The following is a 14,358-nucleotide window of genomic DNA, read 5'->3' as shown; positions in this document are numbered from 1 at the left end:
ATCCTGTTGTCTAGTCACTTTACCCCTACCTACAGTATACTGCTGTTACTGTCTATTATCTATCCTTTACCCCTACCTACAGTATACTGCTGTTACTGTCTATTATCTATCCTTTACCCCTACCTACAGTATACTGCTGTTACTGTCTATTATCTATCCTTTACCCCTACCTACAGTATACTGCTGTTACTGTCTATTATCTATCCTTTACCCCTACCTACAGTATACTGCTGTTACTGTCTATTATCTATCCTTTACCCCTACCTACAGTGCCTTTGGAAAGTATTCAGACCCCTTGACTTTTTCAAAAAAAATTAGGTTACAGGCTTATTCTATAATTTCTGAAATAGTTTTTTTTCCTAATCAATCTGAACACAATACCATATAATGACGAAGCAAAAACAGGTTTTTATTTGTTTTTTAAAAGCTAATTTATTACAAATAAAAAACTTAAATATCACATTTGTATAAGTATTCAGACCCTTTACTCAGTACTTTGTTTAAGCACCTTTGGCAGCAATTACAGCCTTGAGTCTTCTTGGCTATGGCACTACAAGATTGGCACACCTGTATTTGGGGAGTTTCTCCCATTCTTCTCTGCAGATCCTCTCAAGCTCTGTCGGGTTGGATGAAGAGCGTTGCTGCATAGCTATTGATCGGCTATGAAAGGCCAACTGACATTTACTCCTGAGGTGCTGACCTGTTGAACCCTCGACAACCACTGTGATTATTATTATTTGACCATGCTGGTCAGCTATGAACATTTGAACATCTTGGCCATGTTCTGTTATAATCTCCACCCGGCACAGCCAGAAGAGGACTGGCCACCCCTCATAGCCTGGTTCCTCTCTAGGTTTCTTCCTAGGTTCTTGCCTTTCTAGGGAGTTTTTCCTAGCCACCGTGCTTCTACACCTGCATTGCTTGCTGTTTGGGGTTTTAGGCTGGGTTTCTGTATAGCACTTTGAGATATCAGCTGATGTAAGAAGGACATTCTAAATACATTTGATTGATTTTCAGGTCTCTCTAGAGATGCTCGATCGGGTTCATGTCCGGTCTCTGGCTGGGCCACTCAGGGACATTCAGAGACTTGTCCCGAAGCCACTCCTGCGTTATCTTTGCTGTGTGCTTAGGGTCATTGTTCTGTTGGAAGGTGAACCTTCACCCCAGTCTGAGGTCCTGACCGCTCTGGAGCAGGTTTTCATCAAGGATCTCTCTGTACTTTGCTCTGTTCATCCATCCCTCGATCCTGACTAGTCTCCCAGTCCCTGCCACTGAAAAACATCCCCACAGCATGATTCTGCCACCACCTTGCTTCACTGAAGGGATGGTGCCATGTTTCCTCCAAACATGATGCTCGGCATTCAGGCCAAAGAGTTCAATCTTGGTTTCATCAGACAAGATAATATTTTTTCTCATGGTCTGAGAGACCTTTAGGTCCCTTTTGGCAAACTCCAAGCGGGCTGTCATGTGCCTTTTACTGAGGAGTAGCTTCTGTCTGGCCACTCTACCATAAAGGCCTGATTGGTAGAGAGATGGTTGTCATTCTGGAAGGTTCTCCCATCTCCACAGAGGAACTCTGGAGCTCTGTCAGTGTGTTGTTCTATACTAGTATTCTTTATTAGCCCAGCACCTATGTTTTTAAGGATGTGCGTATGACCACCAACTTTGCTCTGTCAGAGTGACCATCCCTGACCAAGGTCCTTCTCCCCCGATTGCTCAGTTTGGCCGGGCGGCTAGCTCTAGGAAGAGTCTTGGTGGTTCCAAACTTCTTCCATTTAAAAATGATGGAGGCCACGGTGTTCTTAGGGATGTTACTTTCTACTTCCTGTAAATAGACATGGTGCTGTAGACATTTTTGGTGCCCTTCCCCAGATCTGTGCCTCGACACAATCCTGTCTCGGAGCTCTACGGACAATTCCTTCGACCTCATGACTTTGGTATTTGCTCTGACTTGCACTGTCAACTGTGGGACCTTATATAGACAGGTGTGTGCCTTTCCAAATCGTATCCAATCAATTGAATTTGCCACAGGTGGATTCCAATCAAGTTGTTGAAACATCTCAAGGATGATCAATGGAAACAGGATGCACCTGAGCTCAATGTGAGTCTCATGGCAAAGGGTCTGAATACTTATGAAATAAGTTATTTCTGTTTTAATTTTTAATACATTTGCAAAAATTTCTAAAAACCTATTTTCACTTTGTCACTATGGGGAATTGTGTGTAGATTGATGAGGATTTTTTTTTTCATCCATTTTAGAATAAGGCTGTAATGTAAGAAAATGTGGAAAAATCAAGGGGTCTGAATACTTTCTGAAGGCACTGTATATATGTTCAAAGCTACCTCAGTTTTCGCGTACCCCTGCACATCGACTCGGTGCTGGTACTCCATGTATATAGCCATGTTATTTTCTATTCCCTGTATATAGCCATGTTATTTCTACTTCCTGTATTTAGCCATACTACTTTCTACTTCCTGTATATAGACATGGTACTTTCTACTTCCTGTATATAGCCATGTTACTTTCTACTTCCTGTATTTAGCCATACTACTTTCTACTTCCTGTATATAGACATGGTACTTTCTACTTCCTGTATATAAACATGGTACTTTCTACTTCCTGTAGGGCTTGTAAGTTCTCTTAAGTAAGCATTTCACGGTCATCAGAAAGAAAGGAGGACCAAGGACCTCTTCATATAATTCATTCAAATATCTTTATTTGTATGGCATGTTCAATGGAAACGAAGTTTAAAAACTCCGACGTGTTTTAGCTGCATGGCCTTCGTCAGGGAGTACAGGTCTACACCTGTTGAATTCGGCGTGTGTAACAAATACAATATGATTTGATTTGTATTCAGCCATGTTACTTTTATTTGTTATTATTATTCGTTATTCACTGTATTTTTTCCTCATGTCACTATATTAATTTGTTTATTTATTTAAAAAAAAAATCTTTATCTTAACTCTGCATTTTTGGAAAAGGACCCATAAGTAAGCATTTCACTGTTAGTCTACACCTGTATGCGACAAAGCATGTGACAAATAAAATTTGATTTGATTTATACTTGTACTCAAATTTGTATTATTTTATTCTATTTATATTAAAAATGTTATATTCTACTGAGCCATTTACTTTAAGTTCCTCGTCTTATATTTTATATGTTCTTCTACACCTGCATTACTTGCTGTTTGGGGTTTTAGGCTGGGTTTCTGTACAGCACTTTGAGATATCAGCTGATGTAAGACGGGCTGTATAAATACATTTGATTTGATTTGATTATTGTTGTTTAGTTGTTGAGAAGGAACCTGTAAGTAAACATTTGGTTGGATGGTGTGTACTGTGTGTATACTGTAAATACGACTAATAAAACTTGAAACTTGATGAATGCTGGACATAAAGTCTGTTTTCAGAAAATGATGTCGTGGGTACTATCTGCTGGTGTTGGCAATGGAACGAGGGCTACAAAAGGTCTCTCTCTCTGTTCTCTCTCTCTCTCTGTTCTCTCTCTGTTCTCTCTCTCTTTCTCTCTGTTCTCGCTCTATCTCAGTTCTCTCTCTCTCTCCTCTCTCTCTCTGTTCTCTCTCTGTTCTCTCTCTGTTCTCTCTCTGTTCTCTCTCTGTTCTCTCTCTCTCGGTTCTCTCTCTCTCTCTCTGTTATCTCTCTCTGTGTTCTCTCTTTCTCACACTCTCTCTCTTTCTTTCTCTCGCTCTCCTTAGGGCTTTCTGAAGGACTGTCCCAGCGGCAACCTGAACGTGGAGGAGTTCAAGAAGATCTACGCCAACTTCTTCCCGTACGGAGATGCCTCCAAGTTCGCCGAGCACGTCTTCCGAACGTTCGACACCAACAACGACGGCACCATCGACTTCCGGGAGTTCATCATAGCTCTGAGTGTCACGTCACGGGGAAAGCTGGAGCAGAAACTGAAGTGGGCCTTCAGCATGTATGACCTGGATGGGAATGGGTACATCAGCCGCGATGAAATGCTGGAGATCGTACAGGTGAGACATGGGATTTGTAGTCCTGGTGGAGGTCGTACAGGTGAGAAGGTCCACTTCAGTTTCTGCTCCAGCTTGCCCAGCTCGTTTTAGTAATAAATGCTCAAGCTTGCCCAGCTTGTTTTAGTAATCAATGTTTCTCATTTAAATGTGGATAAATACTTCCTCCTGGTTCCTCTCTAGGTTTCTTCCTAGGTTCCTGCCTTTCAAGGCAGTTTTTTCCTAGCCACCATGCTTATTCCTCTGCATTGCTTGCTTTTTGGGGTTTTAGGCTGGATATCTGTAAAGCACTTTGTGACAACTGCTGATGTAAAAATGGATTTATAAATTACATTTGAATTTGATTAATTGATGAATAGACACACCAGTCATGAGGAAGAGATGGAGATCCTACAGGACAATAGACACACCAGTCACGATGAAGAGATGGAGATCCTACAGGAGAAACAGAGAAAACAGTTATTTATTTTTTTGTGGCTGAAATTGTTTAGCACTAAGATGGCAAATGTAACAGAGGTGAACTGTTCATTGCTAGCTTAGCCTACTGTAGCATTGTGTTGTCTCTACGAGCTGTACTAGCTGGGATCCGGAACAACTTTTATGAACTTTTAGAGTACGGTTTGCATCCCAAATGGCACCCTATTCCCTATATAGTGCACTGCTTTTCACTAGGGCCCATAGGGTGACAGACCCCCACACCCCCCCAGCCACGAGCTGTTCACTCCCTTACTGTCGGCCAGATGGTAAGGGAGAAAACAGCTCGTACTTACAAGTAGTAGATGTCCTGGTTGGGAGGCAGCACGGTCCCAGTGATGTACTGGGCAGTCATCACCACCCTGCTCTACGTGTCATTGGCCAGATTATCACGCAAAAAAAAAAGATCATGTAACTTTCGGGAAAATAAGCCTTTTTTTTAAACCATGACCTGGTTGATTAAAACTTTGTATTTAGATAGAAAATAAAGTAGAATATCGCAACGTCGGCATTTATGAAGCGATAGTGTTAACGGAATTATTACTTTTACGTCATTTAGCAGACGCTCTTATCCAGAGCGACTTACAGAGCGACTTACATAACCCTGGCGTTGCAAACACACCATGCTCTACCAACTGAGCCACACGGGACCAATTATGCGTTCAACCCTCTGTCGTATGGCGTGAGACTAGTATTGTCCCTTTTAGTCTGAGAATTACCGGTCATTGACCATTTGGACATCCTGAAAATATCCAGTACAAGAGTAAAGCTTTATATGTTTTGTATTATAAACTGTGTGGTTCGAACCCTGAATGCTGATTGGCTGAAAGCGGTGGTATATGAGACCATATGGTGTGACACAAAACATACATTATTACTGCTCTAATTACATTGGTAACCAGTTTATAATAGCAATAAGGCACCTCTGGGGTTTGTGGTGTATGGCCAATATACCACGGCCAATATACCACGGCCAATATACCACGGCTAAGGACTATCCAGGCTCTCTGCATCACCTCGTACGTAAGAACAGCCCTTAGCTGTGGTGTATTGGCCATATACCACACCCCCTCAGGCCATATTGCTAAAATATACTACTATCCTACTGTATTAAAACCTTTAACCTTAAAATGAACCCAAAAGCATGTCAACAACTAGTTTAACAGCTGCAACCACTGTAAGCTTAATCTGTTTATTGTACACTATCGGTCAAACGTTTTAAAGGGTTTTTCTTTATTTTTTACTATTTTCTACATTGTAGAATAATAGTGAAGACATCAAAACTATGAAATAACACATATGGAATAATGTAGTAACCAGAAAAGTGTTAAACAAATCAAAATATATTTTATGTTGGAGATTCTTCAAAGTAGTCACACTTTGCCTTGATGACAGCTTTGCACATTCTTGTTGTGATGTCTTCACTATTATTCTACAATGTATTAAAATAGTAAAAAATAAAGAAAAACACTTGAATGAGTAGGTGTTCTAAAACTTTTGACCGTTAGTGTATTACTATCGAACTGTACTGAAAGCTTTAACCTTAAGGAACCTCATCACTTGATTGGTTTAACTACATCCACCATCTTACTGCTACAACTGTACTAAAAACTTTCACCCCGTAACCATCCCTGTATAAGGGATTAGGACTAATGCTGTCATATGTTAAAAAAAAATCTGGACAAACAATACAAAGGATTCTCAGATCGACAGATAGAAGTGAAGAAGTCTGCCCCCTAGTGGGGAGATTTTTTTTCTGCACAATCCAATAGAAGGAACAGCTGACCGTTGCATAGTTTGCTCTCAGCATGGTTGTTAGAGATGCTAGTGTCAAGTGGTGGAAAGGGACAGATTCTTAGGATCTAGGTTGAGCAGGCAGAGTGAAGTAGAGACCAAACACAACAGGACCAGGGTCAGCATTTAATAAAGAATTTGGGTATGGTTAGTTCATCTTTTTCAGCAGGAGTCATTCTTCAGCTGGCTCAGGGAACATTTTCCACACCATTTAAAATGACACTAACAAAACAATCAAAGGAGCTAAAAAGGCAGAGGAGGTGGTCCATGCCAGGAAGGCAGGCATCCATATTCAGTCTCCCTCATCAATCCATTTTCCCCAATGCTCCCTGGAAACAGCCACACCTCTGGACTGCAGCCCCTCCTGTGGGTGGCCACACCTCAAACAGAGAGAAACACAATTTATTTTTATTTTTTATTGTCAATTGAACCAATGAAATTTCAGGCTTGATTGTAGCCCCACTGGGCACAGACGTCAATTCAAAGTCTATTCTGCATTGGTTCAACTTAATTTCATTGAAATAACATATAAACAACATTGATTCAATCAGTGTGTGCCCAGTGGGAAGGCAATTAGCCACACCTGTGACATCAGCATTGTTTCATTAGCTGGCCAGTAAAGGGGTTACGTAGGATTGGTCATTCATTCTTTTGGGTCGGGAATTACGTGATTGTGTGTTCTTTCAAATGTTTTCTTGGAACTGGGAAGTCTTTACCAGTTTAGCTGAGGAGACAGTTACAACAGAGAGTGAGAAAGAGACAGATTGGGGTACATAGACATAGTTAGTTTGAGAAAGAGAAGGAGGTGGAGAGAATAGATGAAAATGGGGAAAAGAAAGCAAGATATGGTTCTGTATTGTACTGAGAGCAGTATGGTTGCAAGTGCTGTGTGCTCCAGGATTAGTGAGTTAAATTTAACCAGGGTTTATCCCTGAGTGTGCAGAATACTGGGATTATCCCTGGGCTCACTGAGGTTCTGCTCTGCTGAATGAGAGGAGGAGAGACGGAGGAGAGGAGAGGGAGGAGAGAGAAAGAGAGGAAAGGAGGAGAGAGAGAGGAAATAAGAAAAGGAGAGAGGAGAAGGGAGGGGGAGGCAAGGAGAGGAAGAGATGAGAGGAGAGGGAGAGGCCAAGGTATTATCACTGAGGAATGGCGGGATTGAGAGAGAGAGAGATGGATGAGGGGTGATGAAGGGGGTGGAGAGAGAGAGAGCTAGCTATAGAGAGAGAGAGGGAGAAGGAAGTTACACTTTAAACAGTGGAGAGGGTGAAAAGCTTCAAGTTACTCTAAGTGCAGATCACTGGACAACCTGAAATGTTCCATTCACACAGACAGTGTGTTGAAGAAGGCGCAACAGCTCCTCTTCAACCTCCGCGTGGTAGGATCGTCGGTGCCAGGTATGCCGGATCCAGGATCTCAGAAACAGCTGGCTTCCTGGACTTTTCATGCACAACACGGTCTAGGGTTTCCTGAGAACGGTGCGACAAACAAAAAACATGCAGTCAGCGGCAGTCCTGCGGAGGAAAACAGCTAATTGGCGAGAACAGGGCAAGCTAACAGACAGGCCACAAACAGGAAAATAACGGCGCAGTACAACAGTGGTGTGCAGAACAGCATCTCGGAACGCACAACTCATCGGTCCTTGTCACAGATGGGCTGTTTGCAGCAGACGACCACACCAGGTTCCACTCCTATCAGCTAAAAACAAGAAGTGGCTCCCTCCCTCCCTCCCTCTCCCTACCTACCTCCCTCTCCCTCTCCCTTTCCCTCTCCCTCCCTCCCTCCCTCCCTCCCTCCCTCTCTCTCCCTCCCTCCCTCTTCCTACCTCCCTCCCTCACTTACTTGCTCCCTCCCTCTCTCCTCAGGCCATTTATAAGATGGTGTCATCTGTGATGAAGATGCCGGAGGATGAGGCCACGCCGGAGAAGAGAACAGACAAGATCTTCAGACAGATGGACCTCAACAATGATGGTGAGAGAGGGGGGGGCCAAGGGATGGGGGAGAATATGTGGGGATCACTGTCATGTTACAGTTTTGAGAGTGTCTGAGCAGTGTTTGTGTGACTATTTCAATTCTTCCCTTTACTCTCTCTCTATTCCTGTTCTCCTATCTCTTTCTCTTCCCCCTCTCTGTTCCCCTTTTAACATTCCTCTCTCTCTCTCTTTCTCTCTCTCTCTTTCCACCCCACCTCCCTCTCTCCCTTTTCTCTCTCTCTTCCTCCATCTCCCCCTCTTACTCACTCGCTCGCTCTCTCTGTCTCTCTCTCTCTCTCTCTCTCTCTCTCTCTCTCTCTCTCTCTCTCTCTCTCTCTCTCTCTCACTCACTCGCTCTCTCTCTCTCTCTCGCACTTCCCCCTTTCCCTTTTCTCTCCATCCCCCCAGGTAAACTGTCACTGGAAGAGTTCATTAAAGGTGCCAAAAGTGATCCCTCTATCGTGCGGCTACTCCAGTGTGACCCCAGCTCCGCCTCCCAGTTCTAACCCCGCCCGCCCACCTGGCCTGCCACACCCACCCCGATTGCTATGGAAATAGTAACTCCAATTAGTGCATGATGGTTCTCATCACTCATATATTTTTTGGTGTACAAGATGGAGGAAGTGTTTTAAAAGGAGATAAAGCAAAAATCATCATCATTTTACGTTACTTTTTCTTTATTTTTTTTAAAAGGAAAGAAGGGACATCCATACATTATTATTCAGAAGATGATACGACAACTGAGAATACAAAAAAACAAGCCGTTGTCCGATGTGCTTTACTGTCTCACTTCTGGAAGAATGGGATGGAATTCCGCTGAGCTCCGCTGCCTCACAACGTCAGAAAGTCCGTCTACCATTTTTTACAAAATCTGGGATTTTGGGGAAGAAAGTTAAGGGAACATTCCATCCTGAGAACCATGCACGTGTCATCTGTGTTCTAATCATTCTGTTCCATAGATTCTGTTTCCCTCCAATCCTCTTCCATTTTTATATCCATATTTATGTGTATATACATGTGTATATGACATTATACGAAACGAATAGGCAAGTATATCTATCTGTCTTTATAACTCTTGTTGCATTCAGAAGGCAGTATCATGTAGATGTGTTGTTTGCTCTGATCCAATATGGGAATTGCCTAACCGTTTGTTCATTGAGGGAACATGGGACTGGGCCATGGAAGGAAGTTGTGATGTTTCTGATATGTGATTTTTCACTGCGGCGGAAAAGAAAGCTGTTGAAGATCCCATTGGGTTTTTATTACGGATGTTAAATGTATTGTTATATTGATTAATTTAAATGTTTTATTGTTATAATTTTTTTTGTACATGATATTGTTTTCCTCATGTTGTTTACTTGTATTTACTTCTTTTCATTATTGTGGTTTTAATTTAATTTGTCATTGAAGATGATTATAACACAGTACTGGAGAGGAATCGATTGAAAGGGAAAAAAAAGAAAGAAATGATATTGACTTGTCTTTGAAAACCGTTCCTTCTCATATGGATGTTGACTTGTCTTTGGAAACCGTCCGTCCCATATCTGTCCAAGATGGAATGTTGAGATTCCAAAATTCGTCATTGGAAGGGAAACATTTGAAAATTCTAGAATATTCATATCAGGTGATTCCATAATGCATTTGATCAATGAAACCAGTAGCAACACATAATATAATTTGAGCCTCCACAAGTGTATGCATGCATGTATGTGTGTGTGTGTATGTCTGAGTGTGTGTGTATGTGTATGTTTTTGTGTGCATGTGTGTACAGTATGCATGTGTACAGTTTGTGTGCATGTCCAGGCTTTAAACTTTAACAGTATTATACATTTGTGTTGTTTATTATTAAAATGTCATATAAGTATTTAAAGTTAGTTATTTTAACACTTTATCGCATCACTGAGCAGTGAAGTAGAGTAGCCACATCGTCACACACCTCACTGCATGGTAAACAAAACAACACAAAAAAAACAATCACAAAACAGTTCCATTTTATAGCTCTACTCTCTTCAGCAGCGCTCTTACTTCAACCTACCAGACTGCACACAGAAGACACACCGACATGCCGTCGTTGCGCACTCTTGTGTGTGTTTGTCACTTTGGGACAAACCCCCTCCCTCCTGCCTTCTGCCAGACACAGAGCACAACACACTAAGGGCTTGATTATCTCTATCCCTGCTGGTCTTGATTATCTCTATCCCTGCTGGTCTTGATTATCTCTATCCCTGCTGGTCTTGATTATCTCTATCCCTGCTGGTCTTGATTATCTATATCCCAGCTGACCTTGATTATCTCTATCCCAGCTGGTCTTGATTACTCTATCCCTGCTAGTCTTGATTATCTCTATCCCAGCTAACCTTGATTATCTCTATCCCAGCTGACCTTGATTATCTCAATCCCTGCTAGTCTTGATTATCTCTATCCCTGCTGGTCTTGATTATCTCTATCCCAGCTAACCTTGATTATCTCTATCCCAGCTGACCTTGATTATCTCAATCCCTGCTAGTCTTGATTATCTCTATCCCTGCTGGTCTTGATTATCTCTATCCCTGCTGGTCTTGATTATCTCTATCCCTGCTGGTCTTAATTGTCTCTATTCCAGTGCTGTTCTTTATTATCTCTATCCCAGTGCTGTTCTTGATTATCTCTATCCCAGTGCTGTTCTTGATTATCTCTATCCCAGTGCTGTTCTTGATTATCTCTATCCCAGTGCTGTTCTTGATTATCTCTATTCCAGTGCTGGTCTTGATTATCTCTATCCCAGTGCTGTTCTTGATTATCTCTATCCCAGTGCTGTTCTTGATTATCTCTATCCCAGTGCTGTTCTTGATTATCTCTATCCCAGTGCTGGTCTTGATTATCTCTATTCCAGTGCTGTCCTTGATTATCTCTATTCCAGTGCTGGTCTTGATTATCTCTATTCCAGTGCTGGTCTTGATTATCTGTATTCCAGTGCTGGTCTTGATCATCTATATCCCAGTGCTGTTCTTGATTATCTCTATCCCAATGCTGTTCTTGATTATCTCTATTCCAGTGCTGTTCTTGATCATCTATATCCCAGTGCTGTTCTTGATTATCTCTATCCCAGTGCTGGTCTTGATCATCTATATCCCAGTGCTGTTCTTGATTATCTCTATTCCAGTGCTGTTCTTGATTATCTCTATTCCAGTGCTGTTCTTGATTATCTCTATCCCAGTGCTGTTCTTGATTATCTCTATCCCAGTGCTGTTCTTGATCATCTCTATTCCAGTGCTGTTCTACATTCCTTTTCAATGTGTTAACCGAGACATCGAGCAGTAGATAGTGGAATTGTTTTAAGGCACTGATCACTTAGAGGTTGCATTCCAAGTAACACCCTATACCCTATAGATTCCACTACTGGTGACCGTCAAGGCCCAGAGGACTCTGAATAAGCGCAAGGTAAATTTTTTTATATAAGGGTAGGTAATAAACCATTTATAAACCATTAATGAGGCATTTATAAACCGTTTGCTCACCATGTATTAATCATGACTCCCACATGTGATAATGTCAGGAAGCTAGTTATTCAGACATGTATATATAGTTCCTTAAACATCCTGTGTTGTGTGTTGCTTCTATCACCAGGTACTGCTGGAATGTCTACCAACGGCATGTCCATCTTGTCGTGACAAATTACACTGCTCACTCCATGTTATAAAGTATTTATAGCATAAAGAGCGCTCACTTTAGATTAAGGGCTGCAAAAATACCTTACTGGTGATTAGTAAATGGTTTACAAATGTTGTATTAATGATTAATACATGGTGAACACACACTTTATAAATGCCTTATAAATAATTTATTACAGACCCTTAAAATAAAGTGTTACCGAGTGCACACTTCAGGAGAAAGGACATATTATTTGGAATGCACCCCTAGTTTCCCACAATGTGTACTGCACTGTACCTCTACTATGGGCTCCCAGTTCACTGCCCCCTGGTGGTTGGATGGGCTTCCAGGGTCACTGCCCCTGGTGGTTGGATGGGCTTCCAGGGTCACTGCCCCCTGGTGGTTGGATGGGCTTCCAGGGTCACTGCCCCCTGGTGGTTGGATGGGCTTCCAGGGTCACTGCCCCCTGGTGGTTGGATGGGCTTCCAGGGTCACTGCCCCTGGTGGTTGGATGGGCTTCCAGGGTCACTGCCCCTGGTGGTTGGATGGGCTTCCAGGGTCACTGCCCCTGGTGGTTGGATGGGCTTCCAGGGTCACTGCCCCTGGTGGTTGGATGGGCTTCCAGGGTCACTGCCCCTGGTGGTTCGATGGGGAATATATGCTGCTCCACTACTGCAAAATTATGATAACATTCCCAAATGTCCAGGTTTTCTAGAAATCCTGATAAAAAAAGATTCCCAGATTTCCATACTTATTCCAGGAATTCTTCCAATTTGGATTTCTGGAAAAACCTGGACAATTTGGTAAAGTTACCCTACACCTTCCTACCTACCCTTTTTCTGTTCTGACTGCCTCAGACTAATAACTTGAGTTGGATGAAGAGGTTTTTTTTGTAACTTTTTCTTCCTCCCTTTTTTCTGTTGCATGACAACCTCTAGTGAGGATGGATTGTTCTGTTTTGACCCGAAATCGATAACAAATATACCTTCTGTGTTTCAAACATGTGTGTGTCTGGGTTTTTCTTAATGGTTGTATAAAAACAAGTCATTTTAAGGAATATTATGATTCTGGTTAAGAGCTTATTAGGAGTAAAACATGCAGATGATAAAATATGTCAAACGTATAGAACACATTCAGTGTTCCGTATGACATTCAGTGTTCCGTATGACATTCAGTGTTCCGTATGACATTCAGTGTTCCGTATGACATTCCGTATGACAGAAAATCATTTTAGTTCTACTCAATGCAAATCTCTCTGTTTTCTCTGACGTGTCGTACAAAGACAGAGCTCACTGTTAATGCCACTCAGGGATGTGGAGAGAGATACTGCTGTGTGTGTGGTAACATGTCATTCCTTTCAAGAATCTTCAGTAATTTAGGAAATTAAACAGAAAATCTATGGCAATCTATCGTAACTTTGGTAATTTATATTTGAATAATTAAAAAAAAATGTATTCATATATACTATTAATTTATTATCGCTGTGTCTATATTGTCCGTAAGTTTCTAGTAGATGGACCATATGGTTAAAAAAAAATAGCCTAATTAATGATAAAAGCATCTAATCAACAATGGAATTATTTTCAATTAACTCTGCAACTCTTCCAACTACTGATTTTTGTCACAACTGCCACCAGTGTGACACCAAAACATTGAAAACAAACACATACATACATACATACATACATACATACATACATACATACATACATACATACATACATACATACATACATACATACATACATACATACATACATACATACATACATACATACATATATATTGATAAAGTAATACAAATATATAATGACAAAGTTAACAGGTTCTGACATTTTAGCAAACATTTTTTTTTTAAATATGACATTTACGTAAGTATTCAGACCCTTTACTCAGTACTTTGTTGAAGCACCTTTGGCAGCGATTACAGCCTCAAGTATTCTTGGGTATGATGCTACAAGCTTGGCACACCTGTATTTGGGGAGTTTCTCTCATTCTTCTCTGCAGATCCTCTCAAGCTCTGTCAGGTTGGATGGGGAGTGTTGCTGTACAGCAATTTTCAGGTCTCTTCAGAGATGTTTGATTGGGTTCAAGTCCGGGCTCTGACAGGACTTGAACAGGACCACTCAAAGGACCACTCTGACGGGACCACTCAAAGACTTGTAACCGAAAGGTTGCATGATCGAATACCCGAGCTGACAAGGTAAAAATATGTTGTTTTGCCCCTGAACAAGGCAGTTTACCCACTGTTCCTAGGCCGTCATTTGAAAATAGGAATTTATTCTTAACTGACTTGCCTAGTTAAATAAAGGTAAAATAAAATAAATAAAAATGTCATTCAGAGACTTGTCCCAAAGCCACTCCTGCATTGTCTTGGCTGTGTGCTTAGGGTCGTGGTCCTGTTAGAAGGTGAACCTTCGCCCCAGTCGGAGGTCCTGAGCGCTCTGTAGCAGGTTTTCATCAATGATCTCTCTGTACTTTGCTCCATTCA

The 14,358-nt window shown here is 41.6% G+C and overlaps 1 protein-coding gene across 1 annotated transcript in view; it reads left to right on the top strand.

The window, feature by feature from the left end:
• The window catches only part of LOC115174143 (hippocalcin-like protein 1), a 66,310-nt gene extending 53,441 nt beyond the window's left edge, over nucleotides 1-12,869 (top strand). Inside the window, exons 3-5 of the mRNA XM_029732839.1 lie at nucleotides 3,718-3,999; nucleotides 8,130-8,235; nucleotides 8,646-12,869. Coding sequence (XP_029588699.1) covers nucleotides 3,718-3,999; nucleotides 8,130-8,235; nucleotides 8,646-8,743 — 486 coding nt within the window. The 3' untranslated portion in view covers nucleotides 8,744-12,869. The remainder of the gene's footprint in view (nucleotides 1-3,717; nucleotides 4,000-8,129; nucleotides 8,236-8,645) is intronic.
• The last annotated feature ends 1,489 nt before the right edge of the window (nucleotides 12,870-14,358 follow it).

This window comes from Salmo trutta, chromosome 34, assembly GCF_901001165.1.
Source record: "Salmo trutta chromosome 34, fSalTru1.1, whole genome shotgun sequence".
Classification (NCBI taxonomy): Eukaryota; Metazoa; Chordata; class Actinopteri; order Salmoniformes; family Salmonidae; genus Salmo; species Salmo trutta.
This window is presented reverse-complemented; position numbering and strand designations above follow the sequence as displayed.